Genomic DNA, 14518 nt, shown 5'->3' with positions numbered 1-14518 from the left:
ATTTATCATTATATAAGCAGCATGGTAGATAGAAGTAACTTCAAATTCATATTAATAAGAATGTATTATAGAAATACAGTTGTGGGTTATTGAACAGTGTACGTGGAAGGAATCTTAAAGCACAGGTATAAGAAATGTCTTAAGTACTAAATCATCCCCATGTGATATATGTCTTCCTCATTGTTGAAATTCATATTCTTTAATAACAAAGCTAAGATTGATTTAATCTGACATAACTTTATATAAAGGGCTCCCTGCAAAGAATGATCTTGAGGGAAATTGTCAAGAAAAACTTAAATGTTTTATTCAGTGTAGCCAACTTAATGAATTCTTATCAAAAGCATTGGTTTCTTAAATCAGGAAGGAAAAGGTTCCCTGAAACGGATGATTAAAGAAACCAAATGCATCTTAAGTTATCCTGATAGTTAATGTTTTGCTTGGAAATCTTGTGTGGGAGGGAATAAGGGGAAAAAAAGACCAAGTCATTTGGTTTCCTGTGTATTTCTTTTGATTGGAGCATATTTTGCTAATAAAGATCTTGGAAAGAGTTGCCTACTATGTCCATGTAACCAAAACAGTGTGATGAAAATGAGGGCTTTTTTTTCCCTTATTGTCCAGATGTTTTAAAAATATCCAGGTGCTTAACATCATGTAGAGAAAATATAAAGATGATTAAATATTTTACTTTGATGTTTACCGCTCTATTGTCCATTTAGCTAAATTGTCAGTGCTCTTAATAATTTGAATATGATACAATAGATCCTGTAGAGACATAAGAAGTATTTTCAGAGGAAGAAATATATGTAGTTATTATGTTTATTTACTTTTTTTTTTTGGTCATAACTTGATGGTTTTCTATTTTGGTCATTTCAGCAAACGATAGGACATTATTTGACTGTTACGGTGCCTTACGGTATTTCTTTTAGGTGATCATATCTTCTGGAGCGGCCTCAGGTTTGATTTATGGGGCACTTCTAATGCTCCTTTGGAATACAGTTGTTCTTCGGGCAGTTCCTCAAATTTTCCAAAGGTGGCATCTGAGATTTATCTAAACCAGGAGGTTTCTTGGCCCTCATTTTTCTTTAGCCCCAGCAATGACAAAGAGCAATGGCTGCTTCAATTGGATGTAAGAAGAACACTTAGGGTTTGTCTCAGAAGAATCAAAGATTTCAGATCTTCTGAAAGATTGTTTGTACTCTTAGGGGGTCTTAAGAGGGGTCAAATGGCTTCTAAGAGTTCCTTAGCTAGATGGTTAAGGGATTGTATTAGGGAGGCGTATGTAGTTAAGGTAAAGAGGCTCCTAGGGTTTGTAAAGCTCATTACACTAGGACTTTAGCTGTTTCTTGGGCAGAGAGGTCGAAGGCTTCCACATTGGAAATTTGCAAGGTGGCCACCTGGGCTTCTCTTCATACTTTTTCATAGTATTATCTCTTGGATGTAGTCTCTTCCACAGATTCAGCTTTTGGTGGGAGGTTGCTTGTGAGCCAGAAAAGAACAGTGAAGAAAAGAAAGACTTGTAGTTCCCACTTAGAGCTGCCAACAAGGCAAGTTGCTTTGTAGTGCACACAATGGGAGCCTATGAAGACCAATTTGGGTGTGAAAGTGGATGTCACAGGGAAGTACTGCCAACCTCTACTGTCTATGAAAGAAAGCGGCAGTGTGGAAACTAACCAGAAATGTAAAATGAACCACAGCGAACTCTTTAGGGGGGAGACTGTTCAGCAGCTGGCATTCCTGTGACCCTCTGCACTCTACTGAGGTCCTTAATCTGGGCATGCTCTTAAGGAAACCAGTGTTGACTGCATACAAATAAGTATGTTTTAGCGTGATGAGCCAAACATGGGCTACTTCTCTAGGTAATGCTAATAAGTGTATAGAGTTTTCAATATATATTTAAATCAATTAAATAATTTGTCACATGTTCACAGAGCTCATTAAGTTTGACAATGCCAAATTTTGATATTGACCATATTGAATTCCAAACAAATGCAAAATGCCACAATTCATTAAAACCACAAGGTATCTTATTAGTCTAGAATCAATCTTACTAATACTACCTTAAAATGATCCCTTTGGCTCTTTACATAGGATTAGGCTTTTAAATTATTTTTTAATTTGGGAGGGTAATTATATTCGTAACTGCTTGATAATTCATTTTATGCCTTACTGTAGAACTGCTCACTAGCAAAAGAATTCTTGGGAAGCTTTTCTTTTTTTCTTATTCATCTTGAAAATAAGCAAGTGGTTTGTATAAACATCAAAGCATGTTACTTTCAGTGAATAAGCATAATGTATTTGGAAGTGAAATGATAAATATAAGATAATTAACTTTTTTAAACGTCTTAAACTATAGCTGCACAATGGCAGATAGTTATTTCCAGAAATAGAACTGCAAAACCTGTAGTTTGAACTAGTATTATTTTTCCAGAGTTAAATATCTTTTTAAATTAGCTGGTTTTATGAGCTCTCTGTAAAAAAGTAAGATGACATTAACAATCTAAGCATTGTCCCTTCATGTCATTAACAATTTGATCTTTATTGTTTTTTCTTCTTTAAAATTTGTTTTGAATAGTAGTCGGTGCATATAGTAAAACTTTGAACAAGATAAAAGAGTATATAGTGAAAATTAAGTCTTTTTCCATTCCAAGTTGCCTAGTTTTCCTTTCCAGAGACAACGACTTTTGTATATATCCCCAAGTTAAAATAACGTGATATCTTGTCCTACTATGCAGAACTTCTTTTTTATTAACAGTTATATAGAAAGATCTCATTCTTTCTAATAGGCAAATAATTTTCCAATGGCACATGTACCATAATTTAACCCGTTACTCACTGATGAGCATATAGGGTTTTGTTTTCCTCTTTATTTACTACCACAAACAATGATAGAGCAAATTTCCTTGAACTTTGTCTTAAATGTGGACATGCCTATCTGGACAGTACATTTCTAAAGTGAAATTGTGAAGTGAAAAGATATAGTGGTTAAGAGGATGAAAAGACAACCCATAGACAGAGCAAAATATTTGCAAAACACATATCTGATCAAGGACTTGTATCCAAAATATACAAAGAACACTTAAAATTCAATAAGAAAGCAACAACAAAAACTCAATTAAAAAATGAGCAAAAGATCTGAACAGACTCCTTACCAAAGAAGATATACAGATGGCAAATAAGCATATGAAAAGATGCTCAACATCATATGTCATCAGGGAAATGCAAAGCAAAACAAAGAGATACCACTACACACTTGTTAGAATGGCTAAAATCTGAAACACTAACAACACTAAATTCTCAGAAGGATGTGAAGCAATAGGAACTCTCACTCTTTGCTGATGGGACTGTAAAATACTATAGCCTCTCAAGCAGATGATTTCATTGTATCTTACAAGCTAAACACTGTCTTATATTATCTAGTAATCACACTCTCAGATATTTACACAAATGAGTTGAAAACTTACGTTCACATAAAAACGAACACATGAATGTTTATAGCAGCTTTATTCATAATTGGCAAAACTCAGAATCAACCAAGATGTCCTTCAGTAGATGAGTAGATAAATAAGTTGTGGTGCATCCAGACAATAAAATATTATTCAGTGATAAAAATAAATGAGATACCAAGCTACAAAAATACATGGAGGAATGTTAAATGGATACTGCTAAATGAAAGAAGCCAATCTGGAAAGACTATATACTACATGATTCCAATTAAATGACCTTCTGGAAAAAGCAAATGTATAGAGACAGTAAAAAGATCAGTAGTTGCCAAGAGAAGGGCAAAGGGGAAAAGAGGTGAATGCAGGGAGCACAGGAGATTTCTAGAGCAGTGAAATAATTCTATATGAAACAGTAATGGTGGATACATGACATTATGCACTTGGCAAAACCCATAGAATGCACAACACAAAGAATGAATCCTTAATTTCAAAATGAATTAAAGGTCTAAATGTGAGGCCTGAAACCACAAAAATCCTGGAAGGGAGCATAAGCAGTAATTTCTCTGACATAAGCCCTAACAACATTTTTTTTGATATATCTTCCGAGGCAAGGGAAACAAAAGCAGATATAAACTATTGGAACTGTATCAAAATAAAAACTTCTGCACAGTGAAAGAAGCAATCAACAAAACCAAAAGGCAACCTGGGAGAAGATATTTTAAAATGATATATCCAAGAATGTGTTAGTAACCAAAATATAAAGAACTTATTTTTTTCAAGTTTTTATTTATTTATTTTAGAGAGAGAACAGAAGCAGACTCCCTTCTGAGTAGGGAGCCCAATGCGGGCCTCGATCCCAGGGCCCTGGGATCATGACCCAAGCCAAAGACAGATGCTTAACCAACTGAGCTACCCAGGAGGCCCCAAAATGTAATGAACTTAGAAAACTCAACACCCAAAAAGCAAATAACACAATTTAAAAATGGACAGAAGACATGAACATCCTTTTCCAAAAAAGATGTTCAGTTGGCCAACAGACACATGAAAAGATACTCAATATCACTCATCATCAGGGAAATACAAATCAAAACTATGAGGCTATGAGGTATCACCTCATACCTGTCAGAATGGCTAAAATCAAAAACACAAAAAAAGACAAGTTTTGGCGAGGATGTGGAGAAAAATTACCCTCTTGCATTGTTGGTGGGAATACAGACTGGTACAGCTACTCCAGAAAACAGTATGGAGATTCCTCTAAAATTTAAAAATGGAACTACTCTACAATCCAGTAATCAAACTACTGGGGATTTACCCCCAAAATACATAATCATTAAAGGGATACATGCAGCCCTATGTTTATAGCAGCATTATCTATAGTAGCAAATAATGGAAACAGACCAAGTGTCCATTGATTGATGAATGGATAAAGAAGATGTGAGGTATATAATGGAATATTATTCACCCATAAAAAAGAATGAAATCTTGCCATTTGCAATGACATAGATGGAGCTAGAGAGTATAATCCTAAATGAAATAATGAAATAAGTCAGTCAGAGAAGGACAAATACCACATGATTTCACTTATGTGGAATTTAAGAAACAAACAAAAGAAGAATAAATAGGAGAAAAAGAGTGACAAATCACGAAATAGATTCTTAATTATAAGAGAACAGACTCAGATATCAGAGGGGAGGTGAATGTAAGGAGTAAACTTGTCCTGGTGAGCACTGAATGATATGTGAAATTGTCGAGTTGCTATACTGTACACTTGAAACTAATGTAACCCTGCATGTTAACTATACTGGAATTAAAATAAAAAATTAATAAAATACGAATCCTAATATAAACTATAGACTTTAGGTAATAATAATCAATATTGGTTCCTTAATTGTCAAAAATATACCACACCAAGGGCACCTGGGTGACTCAGTTGGTTAAGTGCCTGACTCTTGATCTCAGCTCAGGTCTTGATCTTAGGGTCATGAGTTCAAGCCCCTAAGTGGGCTCCTTGCTAGGCGTGGAGCCTACTTTAAAAATATATACACACATATATACACTACACCATTGTAAGATATTAACAGTAGGGGAACTGAGGATGGAGAGAAAGGGAATATATGGAAACTCTGTACTTGCTACTCAGTTTTTCTGTAAGCATAAATTTGCTCTAAAAAATAAAGTCTATTAATTTTTTAAAAAATGGACATTTGAGAAAGAGTGCCAAGTCAGTTTGTCACATCTATTTTGACTGCTAATGATATTTTTGTTATGCAGAATTTTTTAATGCAGAATTATGTTATGGCTTCTGCATTTTTGTCCTTCCGAAAAATCTTTTTTACATAGATCTTTAAAACAATATTCCATATTTTCTTTTAATAGCCTTAAAGTTTAATTTTTCTTTATTTAAAAGTATTTCATTAATTTAGATTTTATTTCAGTATTAGAATTAATTATTTATAGTACCATTTTTTTTAGAGGCATAGTAAAATGCAAGCCATAGAGAATGCATTTGGGGGCACTTGGGTGGCTCAGTCGGTTAAGCATCTGCCTTGGGATCTGGTCATGATCCTACAGTTCTGGGATTGAGTCCCACATTGGGCTCCCCGCTCCTTGAGGAGCCTGCTTTTCCCTCTCCCTTTGCCTGCTGCTTGTTCCCCTTCCTTGTGCTTTCTCTGTCTCTGTCAAATAAATAAAATCTTTTTAAAAAAAAAAAATGAGAGAGAAGGCTCTTTAGGTTAGATGGTATAACACTGATCTAAAATCCTCTCTATGTTGTAGTATCTGAGGAGAAATGAAGCAGGATTCCTAAACTACAGTCCATAGGTCTTTGGGGTTCATGAATGCACTGTGCAGAGGGCCTGGGAATTCCCACTGTGTGTGTGTGTGTGTGTGTGTGTGTATGGGGGAATGGGTGTATGTGTGCACAAACCTACCATGCAATCGTACTTTGCATTTTGGATGGAGTATTCTTTCACTAATGAAGTTCTCAAAAGTGTTCACAAATCCAAAGTGATTAAGAACACTGGAGTTGAGGAAAACTTTTCCTCACAATACATAAACTGATAAAATTTTCAAAAGGATATTATTGCTTACCAAATGGAGTATTTACCTTTCTATGAAATGCTTTTGTAAATTATACTACTTAAGAATCATTCATGATTATGCTCAGAGAGCCACATTTAGAAAAACAGAAGACAAAAACCCTACACATCTTCTAGATGATTATATCTGTCAGAAATCCCACTGATAAGAATCAGTCTTTGAACTTTGTTTGCTCAGGACATAAGCAGAAACCAATTCTTAAGATCCTAAAACTTTAAAAAAAAAAAAGGCATCAAAGTTTATAATTAATCATCATATATCAAGACTAAGCAAAAACAAAAGGTAAATGCTAACTCATTCATTTCAAATTAAACTATAATTAATAGACCCTTATTGGAAAAGTGGAAAGATTTCTTTTTTTTTTTTTTAAAGAATCCTTACAAGTCTTTTTTGTTTTTTAAGATTTCATCTATTTATTTGAGAGAGAGAGTGAGAGAGAACATGAAAGGGGAGATCAGAGGGATAAGCAGACCCCCCATGGAGCTGGGAGCCTGATGCAGTACTTGATCCCAGGATTCAGGGATCATGACCTCAGCTGAAGGCAGTCGCTTAACCAACTGAGCCACCCAGGTGACCAATTATTCTTAAAGATTAATTTTTGGCATATTTTTATTACATTTTTGTAGCTCTAATTTTTTTCCCATGGGAAAGACTTCCTTAATTCTAAAAGATAAATATGTGGAAATATTTCCATTTTAAAATAAGATCATTTCTTATCCCAGGGTTTGTGTCTTTCCAATGGATTATCAATATACTTATTAATAGTGTAATTTTTCCTGATGTGCTGATATTTACCCATGTACTTTTGTTCTTCCTCATTTCAAGAAAAGAAGTATTAATGTGCTAAGGAACATCACCATTCCTTAAATGCACCATTCTTAAGTTTAGAAGTTAAATTTTTAGGGACGCCTGGGTGGCTCAGCCAGTTAAGCATCTGCCTTCGGTTCGGGTCATGAGCCCAGGGTCCTTGGATAGAGTCCCATATCAGGCTCCTCACTCAGGAGGGTGGCCTGCTTCTCCCTCTGCCTGCTGCTCCCCGTCCTTGTGCTCGCACTCTCTCTCTTTCTGACAAATGGATAAATAAAACCTTAAAAGGAAAAAACCTTAAATTTTTAAATGGACAAGGAAATTAATGTTACTCTGTACTGTCATCCTACATTCTCAACATGAAAATATGTTAATGACAAAGGGATCTATATTTTACAGATTATATATACATGTATATCAAATATCAATATAGATAGCATATAAATGTCATCAAGTTGTATGTATGGAAGGGGGCTCTACATATTTTGATCCTGTAGTTTGATTGTTTTTTTAAGTTTTTATTTATTTATTTGACAGAGAAGAGAGATAGCGAGAGAGGGAACACAAGCAGGGAGAGTGGGAGAGAGAGCATCAGGCTTCCTGCTGAGCAGGGAGCGTGCTTCTGGACTCACTCCATCCCAGGACCCTGGGATCATGACCTGAGCTGAAGGCAAACGCTTAATGACTGAGCCACCCAGGCACCCTGATCCTCTAGTTTCTGTAATGGTGACATCACCCTACATCTTATTGACTATTTTCTCTGCATCTTGATATATGTGTCTGTGTGTCTATACTAGACAGAGCTTTTCTACCAAATTAATTTTAACCCGAGTCTATTAATTCCATCTGGTATGGTTTTTCTTAATGTATGCTTTTGTGTTTATTTTCTTTAGGAATTTTGGACCCATCCAGTCAAGAAGTTATGATAGAGAAACCCAGAGCAAGTGAAACCAGAGTTCCTTCAGAGCAGTTGCTACCGGTCAAAGAGGTGAATGAGGAAAGAAGGGTGGTAGTTTTTTATCAAATGTCTGTAAATCCTTTATGAACCACAGTGTCTTGAGTTTTACACTTTGCCACTAAAGAAAAAATTTCCTGTTTGAAAATTAGCTTATAAGTTCTGGCAAAAATTGGATTTAGTGGGGATGCTGCTCTCTTGCCTAGTCTGTACCCTGGTAGAAGTAGGGCGCTGCAAGTGAAGAAATGTTTGTTGTTCTCCCAATTCACTGGCTACACTTTGAGAATTTGTGCTGTAGATAATTGTTGAGGGCAAGAAAATGGACAATAGAAAGGAAACGAAAGAGGAAAGAACAGCTTGAACCGGCCTCTTATTTTAGAGTGCCCTGCCTGCACCTGTCTGTTCTCTGATCCATTACCACTCTTCCCTGCTCTATTTTGTTTTATAGAGAACTATGCCTTCCAGGATTCTAGGAATTTGGGGCCCATGGAAGGCTGTGATAGAGGACTAGAGGGTAGATAGAGAGAAACCAGGGTACTTCTTCTCCTCTCTCTGTTTTAGGAAACATTCCCTCCACGGACCCTGCTCTCAACACACAGCTCCACCTGTCAGGTCTGCATTACCTTTAACTGAGGTTGGTAGCCCCAGGAACTACACTCCCATATACAGTCCCTTTGGTTGTTCCTCCAGCCCTAGAAGTGGCAGTGGCTTCCTACTCTGTTAATATCTGTCTTGCTCCCTAGCCCATGTTTAGCTCATCAAAATTCCATTACTTTTAGTAACTAACACCCTACATTAAAATTCTTCCTTATGAAATACATCATATGGTTTCTGTTTTCTGAATGGATCTTGACTGATACAGCAGGTAAACATGTAAAAGGGCAAAAAATGGGGACCTGGGTGGTTCAGTTGGTTAAGTGCCTGCCTTCAGCTCAGGTTATGATCCCAGGGTCCTGGAATTGAGCCCCACATCAGGCTCCCTGCTCAGCGGAGAACCTGCTTCTCCCTCTTCCTCTCCCTCTGCTTCTCCCCCTGCTTGTACTCTCTTACTCTCTTACTCTCTCTGTTTATTTATAAATAAATAAAATCTCTAAAATGAAATTTTAAAAAATAGAATGGCAACCCCCCCAGAGTTTTAAACAGAGTTTAATTTAGAATAGAAGGGAAATAATAAGGAAAATGGAAAGTTATATATTATGCCTTGACCCAAAATCCACATAGGTATTAAAAAATTAGCTTTAGGTAATAGAAGAAGGGCATTCATTGGTTACCTCTTTTGTGCACAGAACAGAAAGCGACGTTATATCCTCTTCTTGGATCAACTAGTAAACTTTCTCTGTTCTAACTGGGTATGTGTGATGAGAAACATCAGATGGGAAGAGTAGAGTAGGCAAATAGTATTTCATGCAAACAGCCTTCTAAGAGTTGATTTGAATAGTAAAAGTTTCCAGTTTTCTTTTTAAGAGCAGCTATTAATATGCTTGGTTTTCTGTATTTTGAAAAAAGAATTCAGATGGGTCAAGATATTGTAATCACATATAAATTACCATGACCAGAGGTAGTCATCATTGCACAAAATACAGAATCGTCATTTAGGTTATAGCAATTAATGACACTTTTTACCAGAACATATTTCCTTGATTGGATGAATGATTTTAATGAGTAGAGATGCCCTGGTGGGGAGAATAAGAAGCAAAGATTTGTTGTTGTTTTTAATTTTCATGGAGTTAAGTTGCTTCTTACATTTCTTTCATAAAATTCCAAGAAAATACTATTAGAGCGGAGGACTACATCCATTTCACTTATAAGAAAGGAGATTGTATGAGCTGAATAGTTTCAATTATTGAGTAATTTTATATAAAACTAAGATGAGAAATGTGTTTTTAGACCCTGTGATGTTAAAGGTCCATATATACTTCAGAAAAACAAGTTAAGGATCGCATGGGTGGCTCAGTGGGTTGAGCCTCTGCCTTCGTCTGGGTCGTGGTCTCGGGGTCCTGCATTGGGTTCTCTGCTCAGCAGGGAGCCTGCTTCTCCCCCCGCCCCCCGCCTGCCTCTCTTCCTACTTGTGATCTCTCTCTATCAGATAAATAAGTAGAATCTTAAAAAAAAAAAAAAAAGAAAGAAAGAAAGAAAAGTTAAATTACACCATAATTATATATGTAGTGAAAATGAGAGCTACTTTTTTACTATAGATTTTGATTTTAGATTTGATAATTGATTATACTCATGGAGTATATCATGGAATTATATGGAATTTCAGCTCTAGAAGATGAACATCTTTATTACTTCATACAGTATGTATAGAAAGCACTAAATAAATGGTGACTGGGATGTATGTATAGGAAAACTAAGCTAACGACCATAATCTCAGTAATTTCAGACCGAGAGAAACCATAGATATCATCCAAAAATCAGCTCTTTTACTTTTCCAGCCAAAAAACTGAGATCCAGAAAAATAGGTAATTCAATCAGGCATATTGAGCCTCAGGTCTTCTAAAGTTGGAGTAGGTGAATTATTACAGTAAGCAAGATTACATTGAAACAGGGAAAATTTAATCCTAAGTCTGGGCTCACCTACTACCCACAATTTTTTAGTACTTAAGAGAATGTTAGAGGACTTGGGGATAGTATACGTTCATAATTATATGGAGCCCAGACCCCAAGAAAAAAGAAGACAAAACACTACCAGTCTCCATTTACTACCTCCTCTCCCACTCCCCCAACACAGAACAATGCAGAGAATTTTAATTCCTCATTTCTTGGAACAAAAGTAGGGAAGAAACTGAATAAAATTCTAAAGAAGTAAAACTCTAGAAAGGTGCCATGATGTAATTTCTCTGAGAAATTTCTTGTTGCTCTATTTTGGCTTGTCTGGATTTCTGAGAGTGAAAAAGAAATAAAAGGTTGAATATTAAACTCTGTCTTATGTACTTGTTAACAATAAACTATAAAAAAAACTATAAAAATCTAATTTAGGCTTTATTAAATATATTGAATTTAAAGATTGCTTTATGTGATAAACAGTAAATGTAACTTTTAACTTTCATAAAGATAGTTTTATTGAACTATATTTAAAAGATTAAATTTTGAAAAAAGTTTTTGATTAAATTTACAGATGAATTAAAATGAAATGCCAGTATATTACTCTTTGTAAAGAATACACATGTTTTTGTATATTGCTTTATTTGCTGGGTAATATTTTTCAGGTTGTAAGAATGGTTTTGCCATTTATCAAAGAATACCTATATTCAAATGCTGGAAGAAAGTAATAATTTTATATCTATAACAATATGAACACTTGTTGCTGAGTTTAAGATTAATATAACTTCATATAAATTTATATTTCAGGCTACTTTACTAGATTTTGCTTGGCGAAGTGCATTTAAAAAAGTGTCTCTTCCCATGGCACATTGTATAACAACAGCAATTGAAGATTTTTCCACAAAAATTCTCCAGCAGGAACAGAATGAAAGGACTTTAGCTGTAACCCATGCTATGAACCTTGTAAATGTGCGGGAAGTTGGGCAAGACAGCCATGTGGTTCCTGAGGAAGAGCAACCAAAGAAAATTGCAAAGGCAAGTATCAAATGAAATCCTTTCAAATCATTGACTGCCATAATGAGACTTTTTTTTTTTTTTTTTTTTTTTTTAAATATAAGACATTGTGTGGCACCTGTTGGTAGAGCATCTGACTCTTGGTTTCGGCTCAGGTCATGATCTCATGGGTGGTGGGATAGAGTCCTGTGGAGTGCTCCATACTCAGCCAGAAGTCTGCTTGAAGATTCTCTCGGTCTGCCCCTCCCCACCACTTGTATTCATTCTCTCCCTGTCTCTCAAATAAATAAAATAAATCTTTAAAAAAAAAAATATAAGAGGTTGCAAAGGGAACCTACAGAACAATATTGGAGTCTCTATGCAAATACTTGGTATTTAACTCAATACCAGATTTCTTCTCAGGTGTCCGTGGGCCATGGCCACTGGCAGCAAAGAAGATTGAAACCTGTGGCCGCCTTGTGGCTCCATGAATCTCAGGCCCTTAAAACAGAGGCTTCTGTGACTTAATGGAGAGCTGGTGAAACTGCCTGTTTGGGCTATACCTTTTAATGACTTCAGGAGAAATTTAGGAGGTTGAGGGAATTACTACCTTTTATTGGTCTAGGCAACTTTCAAATCTTTATTTACATGCTAATGCACATTCTATTTCGTTAACATCCATCTTGCATCTTTGTGTGTACCTTGAGAATCACAGATCATACTGAGAAAGTAGGAAGTCATTATGCAAATAAATAAATACAGTTACTCAGTATTAAGCCCACAATGAGTTCAGCAGCTTATGATTGGGATGTTTTTAAAGGAGCATTCTTGGGGTGCCCCGGGGGGTTTTGTCAGTTAAGTGTCTGCCTTCCGCTCAGGTCACGATCCCAGGATCCCGGGATCAAGTCCCATATGGGGCTCCCTGCTCATGGGGAAGCCTGCTTCTCCTTCTCCGTCCACCTCTCCCCTAGCTCACAGTCTCTCTCTCTCTCTCAAATAGATAAAATCTTAAGAAGAAGAAGAAGAAAAAAAAAGAGCATTCTTAAAGATGGCCTCCTTATTTGGCTACCGCCAGCCTGGGGCTCCAAAACATTCTCCTGGGAACACTGTTGGCAAATTGGGCATTCTGGCAAGTTTTGCCTTCCCATTGCCCATAAAGAGTAGATTCATAATAACGACTGAAAAGCCAGGCACATCACTCTGAAAGTTGCTGACTTCTTACCAATTAAAAAGATACTGTGTGATATTGTTTCTGATGCTTCTGGATTATTTAAAATAAATCAGTAGACCTTGTGTATAGGTGGTGATTCAGAAGAAGACACTTTACGAAAATTCAGCAAGGAAACTAGAATAAGTTCAAAAATAATGCAATCAGATTAATATCAAGGATGGATGTTTTCCAAGTTCTATTAACTACAAATAAAGTATTGTCATGCATGCTATTTCATGAGTTTTTCGTAATGTCCATCTAGAAAGCATAAGGTTTGAAGGTTATATAGAGAGAAGCATCCTTTTGGTATTTCCTTATTTGACATAAAACATTTAACTTTCTACAAGAAACTGAGAAATTAATTATTATAACGTCATGTCTTTATATTTATGCTTGATGTCAAATTCATTATTTAGGAACTTGGCTCCCCTATACATTAATTACACGGTGCTGTCAGAGTACAAATAACTCAGTGCTACATTTATTTCTCCCTAGTTTTGTTCTGACATCATGGAAAAACTTGACACAATGCTTCCACTGGCTCTGGCATGCAGAGATGATTCTTTCCAGGAAATTAGAGCAAACTTTGTGGAGGCCTGTTGTAAAGTGGCAGCAGCTGTCCTGGCGAGACTGCAAGAGAGAAGCAAGGAGTTTCCTTCCAAAGCACCCCTGACCAACTTACACACATTGCTCTCCACAGCGGTCTATGTCTTCCAGCATTTTATGCAGTATGATAATATGATGAAAGAAAACACTAAGAAGTGAGTGTCAATTACATTAGGTTGATGGCTTTGCTTAAAGGAATGTGTAATCTTTGGATATCACTGTAGTGAAATCTTGATGATAATATTCGAGAAAGAGAAAACTATAATGAACACAGTGAATGACTTTCATTTGTCTTGACTTGAGCATGTCAAAAAGGTGGAGCATGGGATCGATTAAACCAGATACCTAGATTAGGAAGGAAGACAGTTCCTCTTTCTAAAGGCCTGCTCCAGAGAGAAATCCATACATTTTTCCATATTCTGATCTGGAGCAACTATTTTCCGCATGCTATTTATGACCTGACCAAACAGACCCTCTCCGTTTCATAAAGCATACTGCACTGACTACCCTGGAGAGGATAACTAAGCTTGTTTTTGCCCCTCATACACACCACTGTGAAAGAGGCACTTCTCTCTTTTGTTTCTACACAAACAGAATTTTAGGACTTACACAGTGAATAAATGCATTTTCCATCTATTCTACTGACCAATGTAAATGTACTTCAGAGCACCCATGTAGTAATGAGCTGTCCTTAATATTTGGCGGAAAGCATCTGGTGGTCTTAATTCTCACATAGTAGTAGTCTAAGAAGACTGTATATTTTCTGGAAATAGGATAAAGATGACCACACAGTCTTTCTGGCGACCCTTGTACCCTCTAGGAGGTAGCACAGCCCTTTACGAAAGGACCATGTGCACCTGGCTG

At 36.2% G+C, this 14518-nt stretch overlaps 1 protein-coding gene across 4 annotated transcripts in view; it reads left to right on the top strand.

Annotated features, from left to right (window-relative positions):
- KIAA0825 (KIAA0825 ortholog) overlaps window positions 1-14518 on the top strand; it is a 410058-nt gene that overhangs the window by 112127 nt on the left and 283413 nt on the right. For all 4 annotated transcript variants that reach the window (XM_059175470.1, XM_059175467.1, XM_059175469.1 and 1 more), the window contains 3 exons: window positions 8240-8334; window positions 11653-11880; window positions 13544-13809. In XM_059175470.1, coding sequence (XP_059031453.1) covers window positions 8240-8334; window positions 11653-11880; window positions 13544-13809 — 589 coding nt within the window. The remainder of the gene's footprint in view (window positions 1-8239; window positions 8335-11652; window positions 11881-13543; window positions 13810-14518) is intronic.

Source organism: Mustela lutreola, chromosome 5 (assembly GCF_030435805.1).
Source record: "Mustela lutreola isolate mMusLut2 chromosome 5, mMusLut2.pri, whole genome shotgun sequence".
NCBI lineage: Eukaryota > Metazoa > Chordata > Mammalia > Carnivora > Mustelidae > Mustela > Mustela lutreola.
Note: the sequence above shows the minus strand (reverse complement) of the source record. Positions and strands in the feature narration are given on the sequence as shown.